This window comes from Orbicella faveolata, unplaced genomic scaffold (assembly GCF_042242905.1).
Source record: "Orbicella faveolata isolate gen_17 unplaced genomic scaffold, um_ofav_v1 contig_2, whole genome shotgun sequence".
Classification (NCBI taxonomy): domain Eukaryota; kingdom Metazoa; phylum Cnidaria; class Anthozoa; order Scleractinia; family Merulinidae; genus Orbicella; species Orbicella faveolata.
In genome coordinates, this window is record NW_028301547.1 from 21,344,305 (window position 1) to 21,367,193 (window position 22,889).

Sequence of the window (22,889 nt, forward strand, 5' to 3'; positions counted from 1 at the left end):
AATACTGTCAGTTGGCACCTCGTATTATCTAGTAGTTCTAGTCATGTAGCTCATTAAATACGTAAGTTTGATACTTTTTCAATGCTTTATTCCCCTTTCTTTGTAACTTATCCCCTACAAAAACTACGCATGTCTCAATTATGCGTTCATGAAACATGACCGGACGAAGTTGCTCTACAGGCCATCGGACTTTATCGCTCCCCTTCCTCCATGCATTTCTCAATACACTCCTCCTGCAAAGGAAAGCAACATATAAACCTAAATGTTTTTACAACTCAGTTTCCATTTAATACCCGAATAACCTGTGTGATAATTCGGGTGTTACTGTAAGTTAATGTTTCTCCAATAAAACTGAATTTTTCGAGAAATTCATCAGACCTCTTCATTAAGCTGTAACTCTTAGACCATTCTGACAGATTAAGGAAGGACAAATTTAGACAAATCTCAGTCAAATGTTACAATACTGAATATTTCAAACAACGATTACTTGACTCAATTGTCAGTATCAAAACTTTCCCGGAAACTGAAGAAAATAACTGTATGTTAACGTTTGACAACGATGTTTACGATTAAAACATGCAGCAATTAAGGACTAATGAGTAGAGATATTAAAAATGAAACAAACTAAGCGTACCAACGGAGGCGAAAAAGTAGGACGATGACGAGTGGGACCAGGACGGACAGGATCGTTGTCCTCGTCAGCTAGCTCTCCCGGGATTTTTGACGGCACATTTGGCGGCTTATACTCTTCGAGGCACTTTCTTATACACTTTTTCTGCAAAATGAAACAAAAAAACAATAGCTAAACTCAAATGCCAGCATCATCATCCTGGAAATTCATCATCATCCTGGAAATTCTAGAAAACATGATCGAGAGTTTGATAATGTTAAACGTCGTTCGCTCGCGGATTTCTTTAAGATTACATTACACGGTAATTTGGGAAGAATTAGTAAAAATGTTAAGTAGTTATGAAGCAAATTAGGCTCACCACGACAGGCCCAAAAGAAGGACGAGGGCGGCGTGGATCGTTTTTCTCGTCAGCTACCTTGCCCGGCTCTGTTGGTGCCGGTGGCGGTTTTGATGGCTTATGTTCCTCGAGGCACTCATGGATACACTTTTTCTGTAAAAGAAAGCATAATAACGAAGTAACCTTCATTGTTTTACTGAACTTAGTCCATCTTGACTCCCGGATGAATGGAAGCCACTTTGTAATTTACTGAATGTTCCTCGACAGGCTTTAGATTTGGGAAAATCGCCATACTGAATTGATAAGTTCATTGGTAAGGAATTCTGACGGATTGTAAACAAGCAAAATTTAGAAAAATCGGTGGAAGTTTCCAAGACAACTTTTTCAACCGGCAACATTTAAACGTTTGTTCACTACATCTTATGCTTGAAGATTCACGAAATGTCACGATTTGATCCGTGGGAGGAGGACAACCACGTGAAAAGTTTCGAAATTTGAGTTAGCAGACGACAAATTTGGGCCTGACTCCAGGTTTATTTGACTCCTTAGAGATGCGATTTTCACAAAGGAAATGGCAGCATTTGTTATCATCATTACTTCGAGAGAAACCCTAAAAGATAACTTGACAGCTTAAAATGGTGGTGTTTCTTCCTGGGTTCGCTAAGCGAGACAAAAATCCATGAAATATGCTTCACCTCCTCACCCCTCGGGCAATTTTGGTCGAATGAGTAAAGATCTGATTAAAAATGAAGCAAACTAAGCTTACCATGGCAGGTGGAAACGAAGGACGAGGGCGATGGTGTGGATCGCTTTCTTCATCAGCAAGCTCGCCCGGCGTTGTTGGCTTCATCTCTCCGAGGCATTTTTTGATGCACTTTCTCTGAAAAATGAAACATTAAGTATAATAGTGTATAACTCTCATTGCTCTAATGAACTTAGTTTCTATGGCGGTGCCCGGATGAATCTGTCTGATAACTCTGCCGCCACTTTGACTTAGTGACCTTTTCATGATAAGATAATGTTTCAAGGTATTCTGACAGATTGTAAACCGAAAAAAACTTAGAAAGATTTCAGTGAGATTTTACAACCCAATTTCAACTTACAATTTCCTAGAACCTTATGAAAACAATTGTGTAGTTAAGGCAAAATCTGTTAGATCCTTTCCGTGAGCTGTCAAAGAATGTTTTAAATATGAAAACAAACGTGGTGATCGAAGGAACGCCTTTATTGCAAAATATCGTGATTTTTATACGACTCGCAGATCAATTATTTTGATCAGCGCCGTCTAATAATTACATTATAACAGTGAAAAGTTGAACGTTTTTTCGTATGCGGATTTCTTTATTACGACTGCAAAATGCAACAAATTGGGTTGTATGAACAATATAATTATTAGATAGTTACGAAGCACATTAGGCTTACCAAGACAGGCCGAGGGGGACGAGGACGAGGACTCACACCGCTTGGACGAGGAGGACGAGGACTTACACCGCTTGGACGAGGAGGACGAGGACTTACACCACTTGGACGAGGAGGACGAGGACTTACACCGCTTGGACGAGGACGGCGTGGATCGTTTTCCTCGTCAGCTTCCTTGTTCGGCTTTGTTGGCAGTTTTGATGGCTTATGCTCTTCAAGGCACTCTTTGATACACTTTTTCTACAGAAAGCATAAAATTAATAAACCTTCATTATTTTTACAAACTTAGTTTTTATCTTAATACCGAGATAAATCTGTCCTGGCTTTAGATAACTTTACAACATGAAACAATTTGGTTCAAGGATGGAGAACGGCTTGCATGTGAAAAGGTCGGGGATCGATGCTTGTCGGAAAATTTAACTTAAACAGGAGACCAATTCGGGCGCGGCTCGAGGTTTATTTGACCTCAGAAATATGCCATTTTAAAAACGACATGAAAGCCGGTTTTTTATTATTACTTCGAGAACAACTCTAAAAGATAACTTGACAGCTGAAATAATAGCTTCTGTTCCTTAACACCCTAAGCGAGACCTGAATCAGTGATATACACCCCAAAAGGAGAAGATGAGCGTTTTTACATGGGAGTCCAACCTTCTTCTTCGGCTAATATGGGTCGAACGAGTAAAGACATTAAATAGTTATGAAGCAAGCTGAGCTCACCACTTTAGGCGGTAAAGAAGGATGATGATGATGGTGAGGATCGTTTTCCTCGTCAGCTAGCTCGCCCGGCATTGCTGGCTTCATGCATTTTTTCATACACTTTTTCTGCAAAAAGAAGAATAATGGTGTAACCCCCATTATTTTTATAAACTTAGCTTCCATCTTGATACCTGGACTAATCTGTCCTATAACTAGAGCATCACTTTGAGATTATGTTCCTACCAGTTAACTGGACATTATCTGTACCTCGAAGCTCACAGTTTTCCTTGAGCAACGCTCTCGCAAAACTGTTCGCTTCTCGGAACAGATAATGTCCACGGACAAAATATCCTAGCATATTTTCGCCCCAAATGAGGGCTATTGTTTATATATCGTGATTTCTCAGCGTCTCGTAGATCAATTATTTTGATCAGCCCCGTCTAATAATTAAATTATAACAGTTAAATGTTAAACGTTGTTCGCATGCGCATTTCTTTATCACGACTACAAAATGCAACGATTTGGGTTGTATGAATAATATAATTATTAGATAGTTACGAAACATGTTAGGCTTACCAAGACAGGCCGAGGGGGACGAGGACGAGGACTTACACCGCTTGGACGAGGAGGACGAGGGCTTACACCGCTTGGACGAGGAGGACGAGGACTTACACCGCTTGGACGAGGACGGCGTGGATCGTTTTCCTCGTCAGCTTCCTTTCCCGACTTTGTTGGCAGTTTTGATGGCTTATACTCTTCGAGGCACTCTTTGATACACTTTTTCTACAGACGAAAGCTTAAAGTTAATGAACCCTCATTATCTTCACGAACTTACTTTTCATCTTGATACCCGGATGAATCTGCCCCGGCTTTAGATTTGGGAAATTAGCAATATTACATTCATTAGGTAATTTGTTCACATTCAGGCGGATTATAAACAAGCAAAATTTAAACGTACATAGGTAAAAGTTTCCAAAACAATTCAATTCATTTGCCAACATTGAAACACTTCTAGAACTCGGCAAAGACCTGGCTAATTTCTAGCTTAAAAATCTATTTAACTTTACAACATGAAACAATTTGGTTCGAGGAGGGGAACGGCTTCCATGTAAAAAGGTCGGGGATGCTCGTCGGAAAATTTCACTTTAACAGGAGACCAATTTGGGCGCGGCGCGCTCGAGATTTATTTGACCTCTCAAATATGCCATTTTAAAAACGACACGAAAGCCGCTGTTTTTATTATTACTTCGAGAGCAACTCTAAAAGATAACTTGACATTTATAGCAAGAGCTTTTGGACGCATGGGCGTCCAAACTTTTTCATCGGCTAATTTGGGGCGAACGAGTAAAGACATTAAATAGTTATGAAGCAAGCTGAGCTCACCACTTTAGGCGGTAAAGAAGGATGACGATGATGATGGTGAGGATCGTTTTCCTCGTCAGCTAGCTCGCCTGGCATTGTTGGCTTCATGGATTTTTTCATACACTTTTTCTGCAAAAAGAAGAATAATGGTGTAACCCCCATTATTTTCATAAACTTAGCTTCCATCTTGATACCCGGAATAATCTGTCCTAAAACTAGAGCATCACTTTGATATTATGTTCCTACCAGTTAACTGGACATTATCTGTACCTCGAAGCTCACAGTTTTCCCTGAACTACGCTCTCGGAAAACTGTTCGCTTCTCGCAACAGGTTATGTCCACGGACAAAATATCCTAGCATATTTTCGCCCCAAATGAGCGCTATTGTTTATATATCGTGATTTCTCAACGTCTCGCAGATCAATTATTTTGATCAGCCCCGTCTAATAATTAAATTATGACAGTTAAATGTTAAACGTTGTTCGCATGCGGATTTCTTTATTACGACTGCAAAATACAACAATTTGGGTTGTATGAATAATATGTTAGATAGTCACGAACCTAACCAGGCTTACCAAGACAGGCCGCGGGGGACGAGGCCGAGGGCTCACACCACTTGGACGAGGAGGACGAGCGCTTACACTGCTTGGACGAGGACGGCGTGGATCGTTTTCCTTGTCCGGCTTTGTTGGCAGTTTTGATGGCTTATGCTCTTCGAGACACTCTTTGATACACTTTTTCTACAGAAAGCATAAAATTAATGAACCCTCATTATTTTCACGACCTTAGTTTTTATCTTGATACCCGGATGAATCTGTCCTGGCTTTAAATTTGGGAAATTAGCCATATTACATTCATAAGTTAATTTGTTTGTATTCAGGCGGATTGTAAACGAGCAAAATTTAAACGAAAATCGTTCAAAGTTTCCAAGACAATTCAACTCATTTGCCAACATTGAAACACTCCTAAAAATCGGCAAAGAAAACCAAGTTCCAGCTTGAAAATTTATTTAACTTTACAACATGAAACAATTTGGTTCAAGGAGGGGAACGGCTTCCATGTAAAAAGGTCGGGGATGCTGGTCGGAAAATTTCACTTTAACAGGAGATCAATTTGGGCGCGGCGCGCTCGAGATTTATTTATCTCAAATATACCATTTTAAAAACAACCTGAAAGCGGGTTTTTTATTATTACTTCGCCGGAGCTACTCTAAAAGATAACTTAACAGCTGAAATTAAAGCTTTTGTTCCCCAACACCCTAAGCGAGACCTAAATCCGTCGTATACACCCGAAAACGAGACGATGAGCATTTCTGCATGGGCGTCCAACCTTCTTCATCGCCTAATTTGGGGAGAATGAGTAAAGACATTAAATAGTTATGAAGCAGGCTGAGCTTACCACGGCAGGCGGTAACGAAGGATGATGATGATGACGAGGATCGTTTTCCTCGTCAGCTAGCTCGCCCGGCATTGTTGGCTTCATGCATTTTTTCATACACTTTTTCTGCACAAAAAAAAAAAGAATAATGATGTAATCCCCATTATTTTCATAAACTTAGCTTCCATCTTGATACCCGGACTAATCTGTCCTTTAACTAGAGCGCCATTTGAGATTATGTTCCTGCCAGTAAACTGAACATTGAAACGTCACCAAACTTTTTGATTAACAAGTTTTATGGAAAGGCTGTCTGACGGAATTAAAACGGACGGATTTAGAAACATTCCGGAAAAATTTCCAAGATTCCTCAGTTAAAAGACTATCAACGATCGATAAACTTAATTGAGACCATCGAAAACAATTTGCTTAATCACACGGTGTATAGTAGAGTTTTCTCTAAGATTGCTACAACAAGTTGGGAACAAAACAAATATAAAGCAAACTATTCAAGTTTACCAAGATTGGGCGAGGAGCTTTATGGTGTGGATCATTTTCAACACGTATCTCGGCTAAGGCGACGGTAGCTCCAAGAAACAGGACCAGTATTAGAGAGTTCATTTTGAACACTGTCTTCGCTGATTCACAAAGCAATGTGACTAGCCCGGCTCATGCCCGCCCTTTTATGAGCGTGTGAGATTGGGATTGCATCTAAATTGACAAAAGCAAGAACAAAGAAGTCTTGGAAGAAGGTGTTGTTTGTTTTCTACGTCAGGTACACAAGATAAACATGTTTCTCAGCTGATATCAATAGCAAGGGTTTATTTACTTACTGTACGCACGTTTTTTTACATTAATAAACTTAAGTTGACTTTTCTGATCAAAATAACTTGTATTTGACAATTTCTTGGAGTATTTTCCTGTCTTTATGAGCACCGAAAGCCATAGGTCACGTCAGTCACCTTGCTTACGTGTTGTAGATGCAGAGAGCTCAAAACAAATGCATTGTCAAAATTCAAATAACAGCTAGCTATAGTTTACTTGGTTATGAAAACAGGTTTTGTTTATTTTGCGCGCTCTTTGTTTTGGTTACCTCAAAAGTACACTAGCACAATGAAATTGTTTAACATCGCTTGGGCCACTGCAAACAAAGGTATCTTGACAAAACGGTATATTTTGTTTGTGTGCTTGGAGGGAAACACAAGTTTACTTTGTGGATATATGTATGTTACCAGCTGGGACGTCCGTATAGTTAAAAACTGTGACCGAGGTCTTGAAAATGTTGCCCGAGGCCACAGGTCGAGGGCAGCATTTTCAAGTCCGAGGTCACAGTTTTTCGCTACAAGGACCGACCCTAAGTCGGTGAATAATTTATTTATTTTTTCCTTTCCCTCTCTCAAATCACTTTTATTGTTGTTGAACGTCTCCACGCACACATCGCGAGCGCGCTACTGTGAAAAATCCGAATCGCGCTAAGGACCAATAAGATTCCAGGTTTCGTTACCTTGCCCTTTGGGAAAAAAAGAAACAAAACAAACGTATTCACAGCAGTATTTGTACCGTTTAATCTTTAGTTACCTCTCCCTACCTTTCATCAACTGACACTCGTTTTCATGTTAGTTCAAGTTTTCTTCTTGAAACTTTTATGAGCACAGTTAATCAAATATTAAAAACACCTCTAACTTTACCATGACGTCCCTGCGTGCCGCATAAAAACACAAAACGTCTTTTTGGTTAAAGTCGCTCTGAAACATTTAAGATTTAATTTAGCGGTCGATAGCACTAAAGGGAGAAATCGCAATGAAACGAGATATTTTTCTTTTGTGTAGGGGCTGAAAGGTATGTAGAACGGTTCAAAGTGCTCTATCAGTTGCGGAGCAGCGCAAAAACTCTCAAGAGAAAAACAGAGAACTAAAAATCATGAAAATAGAAAACTGTTATTTTTCACTTAGAGTGTTGACAGAGATCCGATTCTGGGAACTCCAACTCTTATAACTTATCACTAGTATTCAAACAGAAATATGGACATAAAATTCCTGTTAAAATATATTTTTTGTGTGAACAATTATTGTTTTCACAATCAATCAGAAAATGGATTTTGACCTAGCTTGTCCCTTGAGTCCGGCGGGGATTTGCGGAGAACTAGTATGAACTTTGCTCATTTGGCTAGCCTTCAACCTATAGAACTCATACGCGTGGTCCAACCCACCGTTCCGAAAGCACTCGACATCTTTAAATTCAAGTGACAGGAGCTTATAGGCATGGTTCGTTCCAAAGTTTATTTCTTCGTTCATTGTGTTGTTCGCGAAGAGCGAGTTCCGTCACAATTCTCATTCTCAGTCTCCACGCTCTCCGTTAGGAACGCCTGTCTCTACAAGCCTCCATTTGTCGCCCAGGAATAACAGCCTACTTTAATTTTCTGACTAGGGCTTCTTTACGGAAGCTCAGGTAAAAGACAAATGTCAGAGGCGGGGGAATAAGCGGGCTTGGAAGTGACGGAACCATATTAAATATTGTAGTATTGAGAAAGGCGTTCTCTTTATGCTGAGGATAATTTCGTCGTACACAACAGCATGATACTCTATCCCCATAACGGGCTGTAGTGTTGCTTTGTAAATCATAGGAACGTTGACAGGGACCGGGAGAGTGAATATACGAACATTCGGTGGAAGTTGGTTCCCCATGGCCATACTGGCTAGTGAAGAGTTACTAATGACAAAGCCCTTGTGAGGATATACATGCAAAATCATTCTGTATACTTCCTTGTTCTATTATAAGCACAGTAGTGCAAGACTGGACTACATTAGAAAAGTAATTTATGTCTTCATCATCCTCTGAATTAAATTTAGTCGACTGAATTTTTGAAAGAACATCAGCTGTTGGCATTGAACAGGCATATAACGAGCCTGAAACTAGTACCGGGATCTCAATGGTGAGAAACTGCATAATAAAAGGACGAAACTCACCCTGGCTTTATTCACATTCACATATATTTATTTTTCAAAGTGAGGTGTTCGTCTTAGCTTCATGGTTTGTTGTTAAGCCAGTAGTTGAAACACATATATGGTTCATTTGTTATCTCATGAGACCTAGTAATATATAGATTTAGCCAAGCCCCAAATCGGGGCTCCTGGGTCGGGTTGTTCAAAGCCCGATTAAACTAACCGAAGATAAGAGAGAATTTTGATTTCAGTTTTGTAACTTTCGCAGAGGTTTACTGTTTTAATAATACACATGAAAAAATTACTCGATTCTGATTGGCTAAGAGCAGTGCAGTTCAAGTGTAACACCAGTGCAAAAAGTGTAACATCAGTGCAAAAAGTGTAACACCAGTGCAAATTACACATCAAAATTCTGGATTATGATTGACTGAAAGATAATAGGAATTTTTCTAAGAAAATGATATCAGGTAAAATGATGACGAAAATTTTGTGTTGAAACTTTGAAAAAAGTTTTCTCAAATAAGAAAAAATGGCTCCAAGAAAGATCTTCCGGCACCTCCTCCGCGCGAATTTTTTCATGTTTATATTTTTAATAAGTAATCATACGGTTTTTCTCGTTCAATTTGGAGTTAATTTGCACTTGTGAGTTTTTCAAAAAGCTGAAATTACACTCGCCGAAGCGGCTCGTGCAATTTCAGCTTTTTGAAAAACTCACTCGTGCAAATTAATTCCAAATTGAACTCGAAACCGTATGATTACCTATACATATTGTTTTTTCTGTTTTGAGTTTCAATAATCTCAAATGCACAAAACAAAACTCAGTGAAAAACATTTGTATGCCTTCCGAACAGCCCGGCCCTGAGTAACAAGTCAACTTGACATGAGCCCGCGATCAAATCGAAAACTAGTGCTTGGTCAGCGGTCAACTTTAAAAATACGTGACATTGATGAGCCCTAAACCCAAGCCAGCCATATGGTCACGCGATACTGGTCAGCGGATACCTTGTTTAGATAGCTGTCAATTGATCATAACATGGATGTCCAGTATCAAATATGTAGGCTGTAAACCAAGGCTGCATGCCTCGGTCGACCTGTTAGCGCGACGCCATGTTGCGTGACGTCATTGTTGGGCGCACGCGCCCGTGATCCACGCCGCTAGCCATGTTCACCATGAAAACCGAGTTGAAGTGTTTTTTTTATTTCTATGCATACATGTGGTTCTGTTCCTATAGCTATGGGGTTTAGAATTGGTGGACCGACCCGCTTCGAAAACGCCCGACATCTTTATATATGAGATGTGTGTAAAAGGCAGGATCTTTTCTAAAGCTTTCTTGGCGAACACAGCCTTCTATAAATTATGTTATTTTCAAAGAGTGATCAAGCTGTTGCAATTTTCATCCCCAGCTTCCGCGCTCTCCGCTATGACCACCTGGCACTATGACCCCCATTTGGCGACCAAGGGAAAATGGCTTGCTCTAAAAATTCTTAGACTCGGGTTTTTCTACGGAGGCCCGAGTAATAAAATAAAGGTTAATTTTACAGACGCGATTTTGTATTGTGGCTGCCAGTTTGAATTCTCAATACGCGGTCATCTTTTGCGAGATTTGGAGCCAAAACATCACAGGGGACAGTCGAGTGAACTCAGAAATTCTTGGGAGCATCCAGCCGCACTGCCTTGTAGCTTCGACTAATTCCCGAATATTTCTTGGTCCCAGATCCATCAAATGACTGCATATTTTAACTAAAAATGGCTGCCACTAAGTTAAACTCCGTCGATCTTTATTTGTCCCCTAAATGAATGTGGTGTGCAACCAGAAGCTTATCACACAAGAGTCTGGCCCCCAAAAATGAATAAACAAGCCACACAAATCCACAGGGAATCTAGACTAATAGTAATCTCTTTTTTCCTCGAAAATCCTTGTGGAAGAACGCAAAACAAGAAAGCGTCCGAGCGTGATGTGCGAGCAGTCATGTTGCGCCCGCTAGGGTCGCGGGCTTTGGGAGACACAATTAGCGGCTCCCGGCATTACCGCTCTCCGCTCGCGAGTTACGCTCACAGTCACGCTCGCATGCTCAGTTGTTTTGCGTTCTTCCCCACGGATTTTCGAGGGAATCAAGTCAACCTTACCGGTGAACAGCTTACAACTGTCAACACTTAACTATAGCGGTAAAAATTGGCGTTTGGATCGATCGATCTATTATTGTAATTTTTTTAGCGAAATCGGGAACGATAAAACGTGTTTTTCTTCTATGTCACTCAAATTGCGATCATGAATCTTCAGTGTCACAGGGATTCAGGTCAATTATATGGGAAATGTGCATGAGTTCTGACGGACATTCAGTTCGCAAAGAAAATCTCTACATTTGCCTAATCTGATCACTTCTAGTCCTAGCTACACTTTTGTTCATTAATTACCGTCTGACAGAATAAATCAACACCGGAACTTTACAGATGAGTGACTGACAGCTCATTTGCATATCATTTGCACAATCTGATCACCCACTAGAATTCGGTGCTTGCATGCTATCGTATTATATAAGGCCCTTTGCACGATCCGGTCACATGGGGCGGAATTATTTATGCTAGGACGCAAGTTATGCAGTGGGACTGCCAAAACAAAAGAACTCGTACCAGTCCAGCACGACTTTCCTTTGTTTTGAAAGTCCCACTGTGTAACTTGCGTCCCAGCATAATTAATTCCGCACCATGTGACCGGATCGTGCAAAGGGCCTATCACGAGTTTAAAAGGAGAGGTCCAAGTAACGATCCTTGTGGAACTTGTAAAGGGATTTCTTAATAGTTTAACCGTGATATTGTCAGTTGACACTTGTATTATCTATTAGGGGAATACGAATTCTATGACATGTATTTCATTAAATACACAAGTTTCAGACTTTTTCAATGCTTTATTCCCCTGTCTTTGTAACTTATCCCCTACAAGAACTACTCATGTCTGAATTATGCGTTCATGAGACATGATCGGACGAAGTTGCTCTACAAGCCGTCGGATGTTACACGTCAGCTATCTTGCCCGGCTCTGTTGATGGCGGTGGCCGTCTTGATGGCTTATGTTTCTTGAGGCACTCATGGATACACTTTTTCTGCAAAAGAAAGCATAATAACGGAGTAACCTTCATAGTTTTCGTGAACTTAGTCCATCTTGATTCCCGGATGAATGGGAGCCAGTTTGTAATTGACTGACTGCTCTTCAACGGGATTTGGATTTGGGAAAATCGCCATACTGCATTGATAAGTTAATTTGTAAGGCATTCTGACAGATTGTAAACAAGTAAAATTTAAAAAAATTGGTGAAACTTTCCAAGATAACCTTTTTTAACCCGCAACATTTAAACGTTTGTTCACTACGTCTTACGCTTGAAGATTCACGAAATGTAACGATTTGATCCGGGGGGAGGAGGACAACCACGTGAAAAGGTTCGAGTTGTTCGTCAAGAAATTTGAGTCAGTAGAAAACAAATTTGGGCCTGACTCCAGCTTTATTTGACTCCTAAGAGATGCAATTTTAACAACGGAAATGGCAGCATTTGTTATCATCATTACTTCGAGAGAAACCCTGAAAGATAACTTGGCAGCTTAAAATAGTGGTGTTTCTTCCTGAGTTCGCTAAGCGAGACAAAAATCCTTGAAATATGCCCCACCTCCTCACCCCATCGGGCAATTTAGGTCAAATGAGTAAAGATATGATTAAAAATGAAGCAAACTGAGCTTACCATTTCAGGTGAAAACGAAGGACGAGGGCGATGGTGTGGATCGTTTTCTTCGTCAGCAAGCTCGCCCGGTGTTGTTGGCTTCATCTCCCCGTGGCACTTTTTGATGCACTTTCTCTGAAAAATGAAACATTATGATAGTGTATAACTCTAATTGTTCTAATTAACTTAGTTTCTATGGCGATTTACCGGATGAATCTGTCTGATAACTCCGGCGCCACTTTGACTAAACGATCCTCCCATGATATGATGCGTCAAGGTATTCTGACAGATTGTAAAATTAACCGAAAAATCGAGAAAGATATAAGTGAAATTTTACAATACAATTTCAATTAACAATTTCCATGAAACTTATGCCGGAAAACAATTGTTATTAACATTCAATCCATTTTTTTTCCTTTTCATGGACCGAAAGCCCAAGTGACCTGCAAATAACGGCTTACACTGTAAGCCTTGAAATAATGGTTTGCTCATTCCTGGTTCAGACTAAATGCGTTTTGCTGCCAATAATATTTAGCTTATGCCTAATTGTAACTACGCTCTCGGCTAAAAAATGTAATTAACAAATAAAGAAGCCTAGCCTTGTATTACACTGTGATAAAACACGACGGACATTTGAGAAAACGAGGGAAATCTACATTTCTCGAGTATTTTCAAATGTTCGGAGTTTTTTTATCGCAGTGTAATGCACGGCTTAGGCTTCTTCACTTGCTTTATGATATAGATTTTACATGCCGCAAGTAGAAACAACCAAGCCCACAGATCGACAAACTGACGCAATTTAATACCAATAAAGTGCAACATGCCTCGTCGTCAAAACTTTTTGCTTCTTCGAAGAGAACTCTTTCACAAATTTCTTCAAAGAAAATGTTTTTCGCCATCACCAACAAAAATGTTGACTAGAGGTAATGGGTCGAAAAACAATAAAACACGCTTTTATATTTATAAAACATGGGGTTTCGACCAATCAGATCGCACGTAGGGTAATCTCTACATTATGATTTGTGATAGTCCGGCGGTATTGGCATGAATTAATATGAATTAATGAAACCGTACAGAGAACAGGGTGCTAACGTAGTCCGCAAAGGCTCATGGTTAATAAGTTTGTAGAAAGAGATGGTTGAGAAACTTATGACATTCTACGGTCAGCCTTGCCACTAGCACTTTCGCACAAGATTTATATTGTACTAGGGTATTGTATGCAGTAAACTGTAATAAGTAAATAAATAAATAAATAAATCTAAAAGATAATAATGCTGCGGCACATTCTGTTGATGTGACAAATTTTACGCAGTGATTCATCTACAACTTCATGTATGATGACGCATCGATGGTGAGGTGTGACAAGGGATCGTGACAAAAAAGCACATGGTGATCTGAATTATGGTTGGACATAAAACGATACACATCAATCTCCCCTTTACCAGATCTCGAAAATCGAAAGATAAGGAAATTCTAGGAGGAGAAATCTAACTAATAAATTCTGTACTGATACTCATTAATGTTGACAGACTGTGTCGAGGACGCGTCCATCGTGATGTGTGAAAATGCTAAAGCTTTAGCTTAAATTCATGTTTGGATGAAAAGGAATAGATTGCACCATATATGAAATTAGCGTCTTCTACGGTTTTCGTTTGTTTTAATTATTCTACAAGCTTTAATAGCGACGATTTCTCTTCATTTAAGAATTCAGCCGAGGAGGCGAGACAGCTAAGAAATGACATATTAAGTTTGAAATTAATCGTCCAGATTAACAAACTTTCACATGCTGCATTAAGAACAAAAGAAAGAGTTCTGAAAGTCAGGCACAATGTCCTTCACATCGTTTTACAGGTAAATCAGAGTAAACCATAACTACTAATCTTTCTGACTGGAATCCACGCGAAAAGGACGACGGCTCGACGTCCTCGTGTTGTTCGTGGCGCAACGCACTCTGGTAAAAAGTGGCGCAGTGCACTCTGGTTAAATGCTATGCATTCTGGTAAAAGGTGATGAATTCGAATATTCGTACCCCCTTTTATATATTATTCTTAAATCCTGATTATGTTGCTGCTCGCCCGCTATGCTCTCTCCACAGCAATAAATAACGGTATCTGATTTATCTTTCATTCTGTTGTTTATATATCAACCTTAAAACCCCAAAGGTGGTGCCACCGCATTTGGTCGGGGGTACACGGTTCCTTATTTTCTTAATATGAGGTTTTTGGGGTTTACTTGTCCGGCTTTGGCACATGTAGGATGTTATTTGATGTATCACTTGTCCACTTTATTGTAAGTTTATTGTCACAATTAAAACATATCTTGGGCCGGGCTGACCAACGCGCCCATGCCTCAAACTTTGAGTGAGTTCGGTTGTGTAAAGAAGGCAAAATCTGTTAGATCCCTTCCCTGAACTATCAAAGAGTGTTTTAAATATGAAAACAAACGTGGTGATCGCAGGAAAGCGGTTATTGCAAAATATCGGGATTTCTCAGTGTCTCGCAGATCAACTATTTTGATCAGCTCCGTCTAATAATTAAATTATAACAGTTAAATGTTAAACGTTGCATTGTTCGCATGCGGATTTCTTTATTACGACTGCAAAATGCACCGATTTGGGTTGTATAAATAATATAATTATTAGATAGTTACGAAGCGCACTAGGCTTACCAGGATATGCCGAGGGGGACGAGGACGAGGACGAGGACTTACACCGCTTGGACGAGGAGGACGAGGACTTACACCGCTTGGACGAGGACGGCGTGGATCGTTTTCCTTGTCCGGCTCTGTTGGCAGTTTTGATGGCTTATGCTCTTCGAGACACTCTTTGATACACATTCTCTACAGGAGAAAGCATAAAATTAATGAATCCTCATTATTTTCACGAACCTAGCTTTTATCTTTATGCTTGGATGAATCTGTCGGGTTTTAGATTTGGGATATTAGCCATACTACATTCATAAGTTAATTGGCTTGCATTCTGGCGGATTGTAAACGAGCAAAATTAAAACGAACATCGTTAAAAGTTTCCAAGACAATTCAATTCATTTGGCAACATTGAAACACTCCTTGAAATCGGCAAAGACAACCAATCGCTAGCTTAAAAATTTTTCTAACTTTACAACATAAAACAATTTGGTTCAGGGAGAGGGAAAGGCTTCCATGTAAAAAGGTCAGGGATGCTCGTCCGCAAATTTAAGTCAATTTGGACGTGGCTCGAGATTTAATTTGACCTCTGAAATATACCATTTTAAAAACGAGCAACTCTAAACGATAACTTGACAGCTGGAATGGTAGCTTTTGTTCCTGAACACCCTAAGCGAGACCAAAATTCTTGATATAAATCCCAAAGCGAGACGACGAGCATTTCCGATCTTTTCATATGGGCTTCCCCTCTTCTTCATCGGCTCATTTGGGGCGAACGAGTAAAGGCATTAAATAGTTATGAAGCAAGCTGAGATTACCTCGGCAGGCGGTAAAGAAGGACGATGATGATGATGATGGTGAGGATCGTTTTCCTCGTCAGCTAGTTCGCCCGGCTTTGTTGGATTGACGCCGCATTCTTCCATGCACTCTTTCTGCAAAATGATGAATAATGGTGTAACCCTCATTATTTTCATAAGCTTAGTTTCCATCTTGATCTCCAGACTAATCTGTCTGATTAGACTGAGATTATGTCCCAAACTGAATATTAACTGAACATTAGAAAATCACCAAACTTCTTGATTAACAGGATAATTTGCAAAGCTGTCTTGCAGAATTAAATTGGACGATTTTAGAAACATCTCGGAAAACGTTCCAAGGCTTAAGGCTCCTTTAAAAGACTATCAACCATCGATAAATTCAATGAGACCACTGAAATCTTCATAGAAAATTTCAAGAAAAGAAGTTGGTAACCCACACTTTTAATAAGACAATTTTCCTTAAGATTGCTGCAAGTTGGGGACGAAACATATGTATATAAAGCAAACTATTTAAGCTTACCAAGATTGGGTGAGGCGCTTTATGGTGTGGATCATTTTGCACATGTATCTCGGCCAACGCGACGGTAGCTCCAAGAAACAGGACCAGTATTAGAGAAATCATTTTGAACACTGTCTCTGCTGATTCACAAAGCAATATGGCTAGCACAGCTCATGCCCGCCATTTTATAAGCCTGTGAGATTGGGATTGCATCTAAATTGACAAAAGCAAGAACAAAGAAGTCTTTGTTTGGGCGTTATTTGCTTTCTACGCAGCGCGCAGAAGATAAACAGGTTTCTCAGCTGATATCAATAGTGAGTGTTTACTTACTTACTGAACGCACGTTTCCTAAAATTGTTAAATTTAAGTCGACTTTTCCGGCTCTTTAAAAGAACTCACATGATATTTGACAATTTCTTGAGTATTTCCAGATTTTCCTCGCTTAGTGAAGACCGAAAGTCACTTTCGTCACCTTATCACCTTGGTTACATGTTGTAAATGAGCTCGGTAAGATTGTATTGTCAAAATTCAAATAATTCTTTCCCTAGTGGGTTATGGGAGCAGTTTTTATTGATTTTGTGCACCCTTTGTTTCGGGGACCATGAAACCATGTAAACTAACATAATAAAATTGCTTCATATCTTTTGGGAAAATAAAAGTTTTATTTAAACACAGCACTGCAAACAAAGGTATCTTTACAAAACGGTATATTTTGTTTGTGTGTTTGGAGGGAAAAACAAGTTTACTTTGTGGATACAAAAACGTATTCGCAGCAGTATTTGATCCGTTTTAAGCCTTTGTAACCTCCCCCTCCCAACACCCGCCTTACACTCGTTTTCATGTTAAGTCCAGTTTCTTTCTGAGCTAATCAAATACTAAAAACACCTTTTTATTTACCAGGGAACTTTGTACCACAAAAAAGCACAAAAACGTTTTATTGGTTGAAGTCGCTCTTAAAAATAAAACATTCAATTTTGCGATTAAAAGCAGTAAATGGAAATAATCTTTATGAAACTAAATAATTTTCTTTTGTGCAGGATGCAAACACAGTCCCTTCTGGCAAACATAAAAACCACAAGGTTTATTTTTGCTGCCACTAAGCAAAAGTTAGTCGATCTTTATTTGTCCACTAAATGGATTTGATGAACCCCTGTCGGCGTGGGCAACCAGAAGCTTATCACACAAGCGTCTGGCACAATAGAATGAGTAAAATCAAGCCACAAAATCCACAGGGAATCGAGCCAGATTACCTGTGAACAGCTGTTTGCGACAGCCCCTTTCACGCTTGCTGAATAAGAGATGGAGAAATGCGACCGCGCTTGAGTGAGTTGGAAGTGTAAAAGGATAGGGAATGGGAGGGACGGAAAACGAGAAGCGCGGTAGCGTGGAGAAGCAAGCGGGAAAGAGAGAGAACATGTTGCGGATGCCAACAGCCAAAGGACTCTTAAGCGAACTGGGCTGAAATGAGATGCAGAGTTCTTATTTATACTCGCTTATTAAGGGACTGGTGCGAATAGCATGCTTTTCGCGACAGTCCCTTTCACGCTCGCTGAATAAGAAATGGAGAAATGCTCCGCGCCCAAAAGTTGAACGTTTGAGTAAAGACCCGAAACAATTGCCAACACTCAAAAGCGAAATCCAAAACTTAAACTAGCAAATCTTAACCACCCAAAATTTGAAACAAAGGGCTAAAACTGTAAGGAGGGTGTAAATAAAATATCTACCAGTCCTCGAGTAGTAAAACAGAGTAAAACATTAGGGATAAAGGCACACAATTAAGGAGAAACAAAAAGTTGCAGAAGAAAACCAACCTCAATGATGATAACCTGAGCGTCAGTAATCCGACTAAGGCATTAGACACCCTTTCAGGAAGAGGGGAAATGATGCAAGAGCGCGTGCATAATAACATAAGCCCAAAGCGCTGACTAGCCAGGCGAGACATTGGAAGTTCGAATCCTAGTGGTGACTTCTCTTAGTTTTCCTTTTCTTCTTCAGTGTTTCTTCTTTTTCTGTCAAGAAACCATTTACCGAAAGGTAGCGTTTGTCTTTTCGTTTCTTGTGTCAAAAAATCGTCTGGAGCCTTTAATCATTCGTTTATATCGATTGCTTTGGAACTCTCGAGAACGAGAGTCGGGTCTACAAGTGCCTACGGGATCCTTTCCTGAACAGTGGCTAATGATCGAACCTTTTCCGTTTTAAGCGGTATCTTTTAGGGGTCTAATGAAGCTAAAGCAACGTCCACATTAGTCTCCTTTGGGAGTTAAATTCATATTTTCCGACGAGCATCCCTTGCCTTCTCATTTGGTAGTCCCCCCCCCCCGGTTCCAAATGTCTTAAGGGAAGTGATGGAGTGATGGAGTGAAATCGTTCCACCACTACAACTTGGAAAATAATATTTTCCAAGTTCAAAAAGGAACCGAGGGAATAGCACTGCACGAACTCGATGTTTGTGTGGCAAACCACGCATACAAGAACATTACTCTGAATATAACAAAGCATGCAAACTAAAGTGAGCCGAAGGAATAGCAATGTACAAACCCGATGTTTTTGAGGCAAAGGACGCGTACAAAAATACCTTGAATATAACAAAGCAGGCAAACTAAAGTGAGCCGAAGGAATAACACTGCACAAACCCGATGTTTGTGACGCGAAGGACGCATACAAGAACACTACTGCATATAACAAAGCATGCAAACTAAAGGGAACCGAAGGAATAGCACTGCACAAACCCGATTTTTGTGAGGCAAAGCACGTATACAAGAACATTACTGCATATAACAAAGCATGCAAACTAAAAGGAACCGAAGGAATAACACTGCACAACCCCGATGTTTGTGAGGCAAAGGACGCATACAACAACACCCTGAATATAGTAAAACATGCAAACTTGAAGGGAGTCGAGGGAAACGCACTGCACAAACCCGGAGTTTATGAGGCAAAGCAAGCATAAAATAATATTAAACAGTTCTGCAACTTCACAGTAAAAGCGTGAAAATACTTAAAGGGCGTATGGGAAGGGAAAACCATGGATAAGACCCAGGCAACGGAATAAGGGACAACATGAGCGAAAAAACAAGATCGTAAACGACTAAAAGCAACAAACCACAAGGAAAACTTCTGCTGTACTAGTAAGAGTGCCGGATTTGGGTTTAATTAACTGGACTGCTGTACACGTTTCGTTCAGCTAAAGGAATCAGCAACAGTGAAAGCAGCATGGACGAGAACTTAATCATCCTTCAACTTGTAAAGAGATTTGTTAATAGTTTAACCGTGATATTGTCAGTTGACACCTTCTATTATCTTGTAGTTCTAGTCATGTAGTTCATTAAATACACAAGTTGGATACTTTTTCAATGCTTTATTCCCCTGTCTTTGTAATTTATCCCCCACAAGAACTACGCATGTCTGAATTATGCGTTCATGAAATATGATCGCACGAAGTTGCTCTACAGGTCATCGGACTTTATCGCTCCCCTTCCTCCATGCATTTTTTAATGCACTTCTCCTGCAAAGGAAAGTACGATGTCAACCTAATTGTTTTTACGAACTCAGTTTCCATTTAATACCCGAATAACCTGTCTGATAATTCGAATGTTACTTTGAGTTAATGTTTCTCCAACGTAACTGAATTTCGGGAAATTCGTCAGACCACTTCATTAACCCTTTGATGCCCAAGTGGCCATATACGGCCACTTAATGGTCGTGCTCTTAATACCACTCGTGCTTAATACCACCTGTGACGTCATCAATTTAAATGTCACCAGATATCCTTGATAAGCAGATGGTAAAGCTGGGATAGATCTACCCGCACAACAGTCGTTTTTGGAAATCGACGGCAGTCTGACGTACCCAGAATTGATCAAGGTCCCATTTCCAGGCTTTGCCCATAATTAACACCCAACTTTTTAGGACAGCCAGAAAGAATGTGAAACGCAAAAGGTAGCGAGAGTAAAAGGGCCGAGAAAAAGTAAAGGAAAAAGGCCAGAAAAAAGTTCGGAACAGGCAATCGCAAAAAAAAAAGAAAAAAGATTTTGGCCTATGCCCATGCACCAAATTAAAATATTTTACATTTTTGTGCCTAATCTTAGAGAAATCTATCCGTTCGGGACAAAAACTAAGGCCCAGTTAGCGTCATGGCAGCCAAAAAACTGATTTAAACCTTAAAAACGACATTTTTTTGGTGTACTTTTGGTCTTTAAAGGGTTAAGCTGTAACTCTTAAACCATTCTGACAGATTATGGATGGACAAATTTAGACACTGAATCTCGGTCAAATGTTACAATACTGACAATTTCAAACAACAATTGCTTGACTCAATTGTCAGCATCTAAACTTTCCTGGAAACTCAAGAAAATAATTGTTTGCTACATTTGACAATGTTGTTTACGATTAAAACATGCAGCAGTTAAGGACTAATGAGTAGAGATACTATTAAAAATGAAACAAACTGAGCTTACCATCGCAGGCCGAAAATTAGGACGATGACCAGTGGGACCAGGACGGACAGGATCGTTGTCCTCGTCAGCTAGTTCCTCCGGGATTTTTGACGGTATATTTGACGGCTTATGCTCTTTGATGCACTTTCTTATACACTTTTTCTACAAAGTCAAACATAATTATGACAATTGCGAAACTCAAATGCCAGCATCACAACCTTTCTAGCTACTCAATAAAACAGTTGTTACTGCATGACGATTTCTTTAAGATTACAACATACAACCATTTTGGGTCGAATGAGTAGATATAAAGATGTTAAATAGTTAATTTCAGTGCAATGTCACAAGACATTTGCATATGACAATCGCTAAAACCGACATTTCCAGCAACAAAACGTTGGTGGAAACTCAAGAAAACCTGCAAGTGTTTGTTTAACGTTGCTCGCATGAGGATTTGTTTAAGATGACATCGTGCGGGAACTTGGGACGAATGAGTAAAAATATTAAGTAGTTATGAAGCAAACTCGGCTTACCATGACAGGCCCAAAAGAAGGACGAGGGCGGCGTGGATCGCTTTCCTCGTCAGCTACTTTGTCTGGCTCTGTTGTTGGCGGTGGCTGTTTTGATGGCTTATGCTCCCCATGGTGGTGGCCATGGTGTGGATCATTTCCCACATGTATCTCGGCCAAGGCGACGGTAGCTCCAAGAAACAGGACCAGTATTAGAGAGTTCATTTTGAACACCGGCTCTGCTGATTCACAAAGCAACGTGGCTAGCACAGCTCATGCCCGCCATTTTATAAGCATGTGAGATTGGGATTACATCTAAATTGACAAAAGCAAGAACAACGAAGTCTTTGTTAAGGCATTATTTGGTTTCTACGCAGCGCGCAGAAGATAAACAGGTTTCTCAGCTGATATCAATAGTGAGAGTTTACTTACTTGCTTACTGAACGCACGTTCCCTCAAATTGTTAAACTTAAGTCAACTTTTCCGGCTCTTCAAAACGACTCGTGATATTTGACAATTTCTTGAGTATTTTCAGATTTTTCCCTCTTGGCGAAGACCGAAACTCACTTTGGTCACCTTATCACCTTGGTTACATGTTGTAGATGAGCTCGGTAAAATTGTATTGTCAAAATTCAAATAATTGTTTCCCTAGTGGGTTATGTGAGCAGTTTTTATTGATTTTGTGCACTCTTTGTTTCGGGGACCTCGAAACCATGTAAACTAACATAATAAAATTTTTATTAAAATTTTTATGAAATAAAAAAAAATGAAATTAAAAAAGTTTTATTAAAACACAGCACTGCAAACAAAGGTATCTTTACAAAACGGTATATTTTGTTTGTGTGTTTGGAGGGAGAAACAAGTTTTCTTTGTGCATACAAAAATGTATTCGCAGCAGTATTTGAACCGTTTTAAGCCTTTGTAACCTCCCCCTCCCAACACCTGCCTTACACTCGTTTTCATGTTAAATCCAGTTTACTTCTTAGCTAATCAAATATTAAAAACACTTTTTTTATTTACCACAGGGACCTTTGTACCGCAAAAAGCACAAAAAGTCTTATTGGTTGAAGTCGCTCTTAAAAATAAAACATTTAATTTTGCGATTAAAAACAGTAAATGGAAATAATCTTTAGGAAACTAAATAATTTTTTTTTGTGCAGGATGCAAACACAGTCCCTTCTAGCAAACATAAAAATCACAAGGCTTATTTTTGCCGCCACTAAGCAAAAGTTCGTCAATCTTTATTCGTCCACTAAATGGATTTGGGAAACCCCTGTCGGCGTGTGCAACCAGAAGCTTATCACAGTAGCGTCTGGCACAATAGAATGAGTAAAATCAAGCCACACAAATCCACAGGGAATCCAGCCAAATTACCTGTGAGCAGCTAACAACTGTCAACACTGTTCTATAACAAATTATTCGTGACAGTCCTTCTCACGCTCTCTGAATAAGAGATGGAGAAATGCGGCGACCGCGCTTGAGTGAGTTGGAAGTGTAAAAGGATAGGGA

General features: G+C 39.8%; 4 protein-coding genes across 5 annotated transcripts in view; 1 reads left to right on the top strand and 3 right to left on the bottom strand.

Moving 5' to 3' along the window:
- Positions 1 to 22,889, top strand: part of LOC110065975 (winged helix repair factor 1-like) — a 162,502-nt gene that overhangs the window by 62,755 nt on the left and 76,858 nt on the right. The window lies entirely within an intron of this gene.
- LOC110065983 (uncharacterized) lies at positions 67 to 16,604 on the bottom strand. Of its 2 annotated transcripts, XM_089290235.1 has the most exons (7): positions 16,457 to 16,604; positions 15,937 to 16,050; positions 15,143 to 15,313; positions 12,497 to 12,610; positions 990 to 1,121; positions 635 to 775; positions 67 to 233 (listed from the first exon to the last, which is right to left on the bottom strand). In XM_089290235.1, the coding sequence occupies exons 1-7, from the start codon at positions 16,556 to 16,558 to the stop codon at positions 192 to 194; spliced, it is 816 nt and encodes a 271-aa protein (XP_089146361.1). In that variant the 5' UTR covers positions 16,559 to 16,604; the 3' UTR covers positions 67 to 191. The 2 variants fall into 2 exon arrangements, with proteins under 2 accessions (XP_089146361.1, XP_020628826.2); XM_020773167.2 differs by lacking the exons at positions 67 to 233; positions 635 to 775; positions 990 to 1,121 and adding an exon at positions 11,652 to 11,866.
- On the bottom strand, positions 1,154 to 6,503 carry LOC149112399 (uncharacterized). Its single transcript, XM_089288803.1, has 9 exons — positions 6,342 to 6,503; positions 5,847 to 5,951; positions 5,024 to 5,188; positions 4,470 to 4,577; positions 3,663 to 3,869; positions 3,108 to 3,212; positions 2,391 to 2,627; positions 1,735 to 1,848; positions 1,154 to 1,291 (listed from the first exon to the last, which is right to left on the bottom strand). Exons 1-9 carry the CDS (start codon positions 6,441 to 6,443, stop codon positions 1,154 to 1,156), a joined length of 1,281 nt encoding a protein of 426 aa, XP_089144929.1. The 5' UTR covers positions 6,444 to 6,503.
- Positions 19,779 to 21,659, bottom strand: LOC149112400 (uncharacterized). Its single transcript, XM_089290236.1, has 3 exons — positions 21,405 to 21,659; positions 20,893 to 21,033; positions 19,779 to 19,940 (listed from the first exon to the last, which is right to left on the bottom strand). Exons 1-3 carry the CDS (start codon positions 21,603 to 21,605, stop codon positions 19,899 to 19,901), a joined length of 384 nt encoding a protein of 127 aa, XP_089146362.1. The 5' UTR covers positions 21,606 to 21,659; the 3' UTR covers positions 19,779 to 19,898.

Coding starts and splice junctions, on each gene's coding strand:
- LOC110065983 (XM_089290235.1), bottom strand. CDS start 16,558: ATGATTTCTCTAATACTGGTCCTGTTTCTTGGAGCTACCGTCGCGTTG. Junction 16,051..16,456: donor AAGCGCCTCACCCAATCTTG/GTAAGCTTAAAT, acceptor ATCATTTTGCAG/AAAGAGTGCATGGAAGAATG. Junction 15,314..15,936: donor CTTCTTTACCGCCTGCCGAG/GTAATCTCAGCT, acceptor TTTCTCCTGTAG/AGAATGTGTATCAAAGAGTG.
- LOC149112400 (XM_089290236.1), bottom strand. CDS start 21,605: ATGAACTCTCTAATACTGGTCCTGTTTCTTGGAGCTACCGTCGCCTTG. Junction 21,034..21,404: donor CTTCTTTTGGGCCTGTCATG/GTAAGCCGAGTT, acceptor TTGACTTTGTAG/AAAAAGTGTATAAGAAAGTG. Junction 19,941..20,892: donor CTAATTTTCGGCCTGCGATG/GTAAGCTCAGTT, acceptor TTTCCTTTGCAG/GAGAAGTGCATTAAAAAATG.
- LOC149112399 (XM_089288803.1), bottom strand. CDS start 6,443: ATGAACTCTCTAATACTGGTCCTGTTTCTTGGAGCTACCGTCGCCTTA. Junction 5,189..5,846: donor CTTCGTTACCGCCTGCCGTG/GTAAGCTCAGCC, acceptor TGCTTTCTGTAG/AAAAAGTGTATCAAAGAGTG. Junction 1,292..1,734: donor CTTCGTTTCCACCTGCCATG/GTAAGCTTAGTT, acceptor ACAATCCGTCAG/AATTCCTTACCAATGAACTT.